The sequence below is a fragment of the Neltuma alba genome, unplaced genomic scaffold, assembly GCF_004799145.2.
Source record: "Neltuma alba isolate B1F8T4 unplaced genomic scaffold, ASM479914v2 tig00010614_pilon, whole genome shotgun sequence".
Taxonomy (NCBI): domain Eukaryota; kingdom Viridiplantae; phylum Streptophyta; class Magnoliopsida; order Fabales; family Fabaceae; genus Neltuma; species Neltuma alba.
In genome coordinates, this window is record NW_021635471.1 from 936,084 (window position 1) to 945,398 (window position 9,315).

Consider the following 9,315-nt stretch of genomic DNA (forward strand, 5'->3'; position numbering starts at 1 on the left):
TTAGGATGGGACCGGGCATACTTGTCCTGTTCCTATCCTATTCCATCTCGTGAACAATCCTACTTTTAATTAAATGGTTATTAAGACGAGTGCAGTAATAATAAACACAAATAATTGTATAAATACAAATTAATTTAGATATGAAACTATATTAAACATAACATCTCAAGTCAAATATGGTCAATTTAAATCATCATATCCACTCGTTTGCATGATCCTTCGATATTCATTGGCATGAATTGATCACCTAGTCGTTTAGGGTTATTAAGTTATTGCCTCACCAACTAGTTAATCAGTCGCGAAGTCCTACTCGGATGATTTCTCATATTTAAGGGGAAAAAAGACAACCTATTGTTTAAAACATTTATCAAAATTTTATTTATGGAAAATATTTTTAAAAGAGAAATTTGAATTTTTAGTATAGTTATTAGGACTAAGGTGCATCCAGCATCCTAAAATATTTTGCTAAATACATTCAGCATTTTAAAATATTCAGTGCACCCAACATCTTGAAAAAATATTTTAGGTGCATCCCTTGCCTAGAAGTATTTTGTGGTGCGTCAACACTCTAAAATATTTTTTCAAATGCATCAAGCACCCTAAAATATGCTAAAAAAATACTTTATATTATTTGATATGCATTGATTTATCGAACCTTGAGTTAATGATAAAATTAAAACTACTCATGAATTAATACTTTAAAAACACAACTGCTTCTAAAGAAATTAATAATATTTTTAGTCTTTAATATAAGAGCTTATTTGGCTTTTATTTTAGATTTAACTATAACACCCTTATCCACTCCATCTCTCATATTTATTTATTTATTTTGAGGTAATTATTGTAATAATAGTATTTTTAGTCAATACACTTGATTAGTAAAGATTTTTTAATAAAAGACAATACCTATTTATTAGAAATAATTGACCTAACTAGTTTCCTTAATTTATTTAAATTAATTAACTAACTCTTATATTAAGGATTATAGGTAATACTTTAAGAGCAATATTACACTAAAAAATATTTAGAGTGCCGGATGCACCTTAAAAAATAATTTATGGTACTAGATACACCATAATTAATAATTCAACTAATTTTAAATATATTTTTTTATCCTTAAAAATTAATTATTCATCAGTTTCTTATAAGAACTAGATGAAACCTCCCCTCTTCTCCCTTCCCTCCCTCAAACCACAGGTCCTAAAGGTGGCCAAGGGAAACTTCGACCAAATGGTCTTCCATTTCGTCTTTCTGTATCAACAACGCTGCTTCGGTAAAACTAATGCACAGTTCGAAACATAACCCGCCGTCCTAAAATCCTTCGCTTCTCCCAAACTCGCCCTGGCTGCAGTCTGTGTTACTCGCTTTTTCTCGCCGTCCATGCCGTATCTGCCCAGCTCATTATCGTCTTTCTCCTTCTCTATACGCAGGTACTTTCCTTTCATCCGAGCACTTCCTACTTTCAGTCGCCGTAGTTGCTCTGTGTCTCTCTCTATGTCACTAGTTTTTCTATGTTTTTCATCAATTTTGCTCTAAATGCTCTGTTCTCTGTTTCCCCGTTTACACTTGTGTTTGTGCTCCTAACTTTTGGTGTGATGGCTTTAAGGCTTGATCTTAACATTGCCGCCTTTTGCCAATGATTTGGTCTCTGGTTCTGGTTTCTATGTTCTTTCTAGTCCTGTCCCGTCCCTTCTTTTTTATGCAAGACTTTGTAGAAGTGCCTGGTCCTAGAACGAAAAAGTGGGACGATGAAAGTTTGATTCGTTGATTTTGTGACATTGTTTCATTGGCGGCAGTTTTTAGTTCAGGTTCTTTTTCATTAGTATCTATATGGCTCTTCTTTTATATGTGATTTCTTTCTCAGATTAAAATTTCCTGGAACATTCTCCAGTAGCTGCAAGTTAACGTCAACGGCACTTGCCTACTTGAATTCAACTACTTTCTCAGACGACACCCAATTCAGTTCTTGTGACGAAACTGTATCATCCTCGTGCGATTGCTCCGGGTATTCTCCTTCAGTGCATAATTCATTTGAGATAGATACGTTCAAGGTGGTTGAAACATTGAACTGTTTGTTAAGAGAGCCCGCGCTTGCATTGTCCTTCTTTCGTCAAGTGGAGGAACAAGGTTTCCAACATAATATCTCAACATATGCGGCACTAATTAGAATTTTATGTTATTGGGGCTTGAATAGGAAATTAGATTCATTGTTTGTGGATCTTATTGCTCTTTCTAAAGAGTGTCCAGCTTTTGAAATTGAGGATTTGTTTGAAGAAATGTTGGATGGTTTTGGGGTTGAAGGGAATCAGTACTCGCTGAGAGCCTTTAATGCATTAGTCAAAACATATGTGAGTGTTAACATGTTTGATGAAGCTATTGATTTTTTCTTTAAAACTAGAAGACGTGGAATTATTCCACACATCTTTACGTGCAACTTTCTCATAAATCGATTGGTTAATCATGATAAGGTGGATATGGCCCTTGCCATATACAGGCAACTCAAAAGGTTAGGCTTGAGCCCAAATGACTATACATATACGATAGTGATCAAGGGGCTATGTAAGAGAGGTGAATTGGAAGAAGTAGGTAAAGTGATGCAAGAAATGGAGAAAGCTGGGATGCCTATCAGTTCCTTTTGGTTTTCAACTTTTGTAGAGGGCCTGTGCAACCATCATGGACCTGATGAGGGATGTCGAGTGCTTCAAGCTTGGAGAGAGGCCAATGGCCCAATAGATATGTTTGCTTACACAGCTGTTATCCGTGGATTTTGTAATGAAATGAAATTAGATGAAGCTGAAAGTCTTCTCCTTGACATGGAAGAGCAAGGGTTGGTTCCTGATGTATTTATTTGTAGTGAATTGATTCGGGGATACTGCAAAAGTGGGAATCTACATAAAGCTTTTGCCCTGTATGATTACATGATTTCAAAAGGAATAAAAACAAACTGTGTGATTGTTAGTTGCCTCCTCCATGGCTTGTGTAAGGCGGGCAGGAATTTGGATGTGGTGGATAAATTTGAAGAATTTAAAAAATCTGGAATATTTCTTGATGCAGTGGTCTACAATGTTTTGTTAGATGCCTTGTGTGAACTGGGGAAAGTGGATGATGCAAGAGAGGTTCTAGAAGATATGAAACATAAGAATATGGTTTTAGATATTAAACACTACACAACCCTTATTAGAGGGTACTGTCTACAGGGTGAACTGATTCTTGCCTTTAACATGTTTAAAGAAATGAAAGAAAAGGGCTTTAAGCCTGATCTTGTAACTTATAATGTACTAGCTTCTGGATTGTCTAGAAATGGCCATGTTAAAGATACAATGCAACTTTTATATTATATGAAGACTCAAGGGGTGACACCAAATTCTGTTACACACAAGGTGGTCATTGAAGGTTGGTGTTTAGGAGGCAAGGTTAAAGAAGCTGAGGTTTTTTTTAACAATCTAGAAGATAAAAGTGCCGACATCTATTCTGCCATGATAAATGGATATTGTGAAGCAAACCTTCTCGAAAAAGCGTATGAATATCTTATGCTGTCAAACCAAGAGAATGTTGTAGGAAAAGACTCCTGTTTTAAGCTACTAAGTAAACTATGTGATGAAGGCGAAACTGATCGAGCTATAGGATTACTGCGGACACTGTCATCATTGGGTGTGGAACCTAGCAAAATAATGTATTGCAAAGTCATAGCTGCCTTGTGCCAGGCTGGGAATATGAAAAAGGCCCATTCTCTGTTTGATATTTATGTTCAGAGAGGATTTACACCTGATGTTAAAACTTACACCCTGATGATAAATAGTTATTGTAAGATAAATTGCTTACAAGAAGCCCATAATCTCTTCCAGGATATGAAGATCAGGGGGATCGAACCTAATGTCATCACCTACACAGTTTTACTTGATGGGCGTTTGAAATCAAATTTGAGAAAAAAATCCTCCCTGCGTTGTAATAATAGCAGGAAGGTAGAGGTATTGGATGTTTCCACCATTTTGAGGGACATGCAAGACATGGAAATAAAACCAGATGTTGTTACTTACACTGTCTTGATTGATGGACACTTGAAGGCAAATAACCTTCGGGAAGCCATTATGTTCTGGGATGAAATGATTTTCAATGGGCTTGAACCAGATACTGTGACATACGCTGCTCTTATTTCTGGCTTTTGTAATAGAAGGGACATGAATAAGTGTGTTATGCTTCTTAATGACATGTTTTCTAACGGGGCTGCACCAGACCCACATACCATCTCAGCTTTGAAACGTGGTATTCTTAAAGCTAAAAAGTTGCAATTTTTTAAGTAAGTCCCTTTGGACTCACTAAGTGGGCAATAGGTAGGAATGCCAACTTTTGGCTTTTCTTCTATCGGCAACAAATCAAGGAGGGAGAGCTTGCCGTAGCATCTGCCAAGTTCTTCATCATGCCATCCTGTTTGAAAAGACATTTTTGTTGGATTGACTTTGTGAAGAGGAGGAACTAGACTTTTTCAAGCCTCTCGCTCTTTGGCAAGAACGCCTGCAATGGCTGGTATATGCTCTTACATTTCATTTGCCTTTTGTCTGCTTTTGCTGTTCCGTGTTACGGTGCTGGCTTCTGCCACAGTAATGGCTTCTTCCTTGGGCTGGCTGCGCAATTTCTTGACTATGATAATGGGAGATTCAAATTTCAAATTTTGAACCTCCTCCCTTCCATTATTTCATCATCACTTCTCTTTCATTTCCTATGTGCAATTCTTCTTTTCTCTTCCCCAAGGCATTCCTCCTATTATTTCTCTGTTTCTCTTGATCACTCAGCCTCATTGAGCTGGCGGTCACTCACTCGTGGATATCCATTTTCACTGATCTGACCGACATCACTACTCTGGGATTTTTCCTTGCTCTTTTTTTTTTTTTTTTAATCGTGCATTTTTTCTCTCTCTTTCACTTGATTTGTCCCTTTTCTACCATGTCCTTCTTCATCTTCTATTTTCTATCATTGCATCTATTTATAATTCATTTTTTTCTTCATTTGTGATTTCTGGAACCCTCAAGTCATCAATTTAAACGGAAAAACTCAGGGAAGGAAAATAAAGAAATTTTTGGAACTCAGCCATCATTGCGTTAGCATGACCTCCAGTTATCCAGGTCTGATTTGTCTTAGCACTCCCCCTATTTTAATGTTCTCAGATTCTTTGAACTTCTGATTTGGGTTTTTATTTTTGTTCCCCCCTTATTTTGATGTTTATTATCTGCCTCTCAATTTTTGCTGCCAGCTACAGAGACCCGAGAAGAAGAGAGGGAAGCAATGGCCAGGGGTTCAAACTCGTATACAATTTTCATTTTGATTTGGACAGGTATTTCCATCCACACCCTTGCCATTTTGACTTGATGCAATTTTGCCTCTGTGATGCTTTGGCTATTACTCCCACATAATCCCCGGAAGTCATGTTCGTTCCTTCTTTCCTTACTCACCTTGTTTCTCTCCTCCATCTTCTTTCCTTATTAATATGTGGATTATGTTACTGTGTAGCCGAGTCTGTGGGAACTCCCATGGGTTAATCAGGAAATATGGCTTGATATGCTGCAAGCAGCGCTTTTTGTAGCAATGCAAAGGAAATTGGCTTCATCAAGGTATGCTTATACTGGGAATGTTTGTGCAGAAACAAACTCCTAGAGCGACTTATGATGGATGCTTATTTTGTTGCTTTGTCCGGCTTGATGCTTTTGATCATTGCGATTTAAGCCTATTTTGGTGAGTTCGGCTTTTTTGACCCCATTAACATTTTATTACTCCATAGCGACTTAAAGATTACGTTCTGTTCATTTTCAAGAATGCATTAGATTCATATTCTCTTATTGTGGCATGATGAGGTAATACATTTGATTCTTTCTTTCCTGTAAACAACTATAGTCATTCAATTAATTTGATCATTCAGACGTCTTTTAGACCATGATTATACAAAAAGTTTGTTGATTAGCAGATTTTCTATATGCTATTTGTCTTGAGCAGTTGTAGAGATTGGCTTCAAAATAAATGATTTTTAGCCATGCCTCGTTTTGTTTAGGAACACAAGTGACGATTCTGCGGAGCCATGTCATTGTTTACTTGACATAACCAGGATATCCGTGTTTTTATCTCTTTCTATTTATTGTTGTGGTACTAACTTGATATTAACTTTCATCTGTGGCCTGGCCATTTATTTTGGGTATGTGATTTGGTGGGGTGGTTTTCCTGCTTTATTTGACCGTCATTCAAAATTGTTAAATATTCCAGAGCCAAAAAAGAGTACTTGATGCTTAGCAGCGGGATGGTTTTAACGATGAAGACAATCAATGATTTGGGGACTTCAAAACAGGATTTTCACAAGAGGATGCACAAAGTAGCCGGAGTTAAGGATCTTTGTTGACGGTTGAGTTATCTATATTGCTGCGTTCCTTGCTTTTATCTTTGCATTCTATTGAGGAAATAAAGCATGAGGAATTAGTTGATAGAGCTCAATCATACTGTGTGATATATCACAGCTAATCCTACTTAGTGGAATAAGACTTTATTGTCGTCGCTGCTCTAAGGTATAAGAAATTAGTCGAGGCAGCTGTTTGGTTCATTGTTGTATAAGTGTGTAGCATAGTACTATTTTTCACCTCTTTTCACTGTGTATCGCAAGGTTTTCATGCCCTAATTTGATTTGGTATGATCTTAACAAATTGCCACAAGAATAGCTTGTTACATTAGGACCATGTTTTTGCTATAACAGTTAAGGAAGAAAGTACAAGAATTACTGTATATGATACACTAACAGTTGAGCAAAAAAAATATACACGCCATGAAAGGATTCCTAGGGGTACTTTGATTTGATGATTTCGAGGGAAATGAAAGCAAGTGTTATTGATCTTTTTTTGTTTTTGTCTTTTTAATAGTAATGATTTTATTATTTTATTAATATTTAATTAAACAAAAATTTGTCCATATTGTACTGCAATCATCTCACTGTTATCCCTTCACTTTTTGTTGTGCATAATATGCTCTGTCTGAAATCATTTATAAGCATATTTCTTGAAAATTGTTGCTAAACTTTTCTTACATATTTATTTTATTTTTTGTAAATTATGATTGACAAGTCATTTATAAGTCTTTCCAAGCAAGTTCATAATTAGTGAGTTATTTGTTTTGCATTGAAACCAAGTAGTGGAAGTTGAATTTACTTGCCATCTAGCACTCTAGTGGCAACTTGCCACATTTAGGCAAGGCTTTGGATTTGAATTTAACGTTGTTATATTTGTGTGTATGCATGTGTTTAAATCTTATAAAATTTGGAAAAGTCCGATTTTGTCAAATTAAGGCAAATTAAGGTAGTAAAAAAAAAAAATTAAAGTGACTCTTAGTTGTTCTGTTACTGTTTTTTTCCCCCTAAAAAAAGGGAATTTGATTTTGGGAAAGAGACGGGCAAAAGAGAAAGTCATATGATCTAGTTTACAGATAAAGTTTTATACTACCTTGGAGTCTCAATCTTTTTGTCTTTTATATTTATTTATTTATTTCGAGATAGCTCTTTTAATAATGGTAGTTTTAATCAATAAACTTGATTAGTAAGAATATTTTAAGAAAAATAATACCTATTTATTACAAATAACTAATTTAATTTATTTTTTAATCTACTCATATTAGTTAATTAGCTATTATATTTAGGGCTAGAGGTAATATACACTTTAATATCAAGGCTAGGAAATTCAATGATATAATTACAGGGGAAATAGCATTAACAGGTTTTTTCTGGGCGTATCTTATTTTGACCAACCTTTTGGACTCGCTGGTATAATAGTGAAAATAATATTAATATATTGATAGAATTAGATTATTGTATGACTTTTTGAGCTATATATTATACACAGTTAAAGTTATTAATATGCCATATTATGAGGATTATCTATCATAATACTGCAGATGAAATCAAATTTAATTTAATTTAAAACTAAAATTGAATAAAATAATTAATTAATATATAAATTATTAATTATTTTTATAAATACTCGTTATCATGTGATTTCCTCAATGTTAATTCTTAAAAGAAATGTCGTTAGTAGCTCATGATGTGTGTTTCACTTAGCATACATTTTTGCCACAAAAATCTAAATGAAATGAACATAAACTAAATTACAGGTTATATGTAGCAGTAAAGAGATGATTACGAGGATAATAATTTTTATTTTTTCTGTTGATAATAAATAAATTTTATTTTTAACCGAATATCATTTCATTTTTAATTTCTCTAATTTTGTATTTTATTACAACTTATGTATTGTACAGTTAAGATCTATATTAACCACCTATAATTGAAAAAAATTATAAGCACATGATAAAAAAACTCATTTTTTTTCTTGCCAACACTAAAAAAACTACTCAAAATCATGTCAAACCAGAGGAACTAATTTTCTCCACGTAGTATGGACTATAGCTGAAAGATTAATAATATTCTATTTTAAAAATTAAAAAAAAAGGTTTTACAATTTTGTTTAAAGGAAAACGAAGATAAAAGAAATAGTAATAAAAATTAATTAAAAGCTTTTAATTCTATTTATCATTTTTTTAATTTTTCAAATTAAACTCATCAATTTTTTTCCCCCCTTTACCTGCATTCCCTGTTATCAGACGCCCTAAACTGATCTTACACTCCTTCAACAGTTGCCCCAATAAAAGTAGAATCAATTCCACCCGGCCATGCTTCTAGCATTTCCCATTTGGTGAAGGAGCTTCTGTACATCGCATTCCTCTTCCAATCTGATCTGAAGATGCTGTTCTCTTCTGCTACTTTAAGGTACGCCTTTCCTAAATCTCCTCTCTTTCTGCAATCTCCTCCAGATGTCTTCCTTCTTTCTCTCCCTTCCTTCCTCAATCTGCGATTTTGTTTTCATTCTCATTCCCCAGACCCTAATAGCCTCCGAGACTCCGTAGCTTCCTTCAATCGCTTGCTCTCCATGACTCCCCCGCCCTCCGTTATCGAAATTAATAAGATTTTAGGATCACTTGCAAAGACCAAACACTCCACTACTGCTATCTCACTTTATGCCCAGGCGGAATTGAAAGGGTTCAAACCATCTTTTGTTACACTGAACATTTGGATCAATTGCTACTGTCTTGTGGGTGACATCACTTCTGCGTTCTCTTCACTGGGGAAGATCTTCAAGTGGGGTTATCGACCAAATACTATAACAATGACTACGTTGACGAAAGGACTCTGCATGAAAGATGTAGGGCAAGCATTGGCTTGTTGGCAAAAGGTTTTTGCTTAGACTCAGTCACTTATGGCACCTTAGTTAATGGGCTTTGCAAAACTGGAAAAAC

At 35.0% G+C, this 9,315-nt stretch overlaps 1 protein-coding gene across 2 annotated transcripts; it reads left to right on the forward strand.

The window, feature by feature from the left end:
• The first annotated feature begins 1,279 nt into the window (after window positions 1-1,279).
• On the forward strand, window positions 1,280-6,829 carry LOC114757607 (pentatricopeptide repeat-containing protein At2g26790, mitochondrial). 2 transcript variants are annotated; one of them, XM_028946687.1, is made up of 6 exons: window positions 1,280-1,430; window positions 1,865-4,524; window positions 5,028-5,120; window positions 5,249-5,329; window positions 5,506-5,606; window positions 6,250-6,829. In XM_028946687.1, the coding sequence occupies exons 1-2, from the start codon at window positions 1,381-1,383 to the stop codon at window positions 4,299-4,301; spliced, it is 2,487 nt and encodes an 828-aa protein (XP_028802520.1). In that variant the 5' UTR covers window positions 1,280-1,380; the 3' UTR covers window positions 4,302-4,524; window positions 5,028-5,120; window positions 5,249-5,329; window positions 5,506-5,606; window positions 6,250-6,829. The 2 variants fall into 2 exon arrangements, with proteins under 2 accessions (XP_028802520.1, XP_028802521.1); XM_028946688.1 differs by having other exon boundaries at window positions 5,255-5,329.
• Window positions 6,830-9,315: the final 2,486 nt, after the last annotated feature.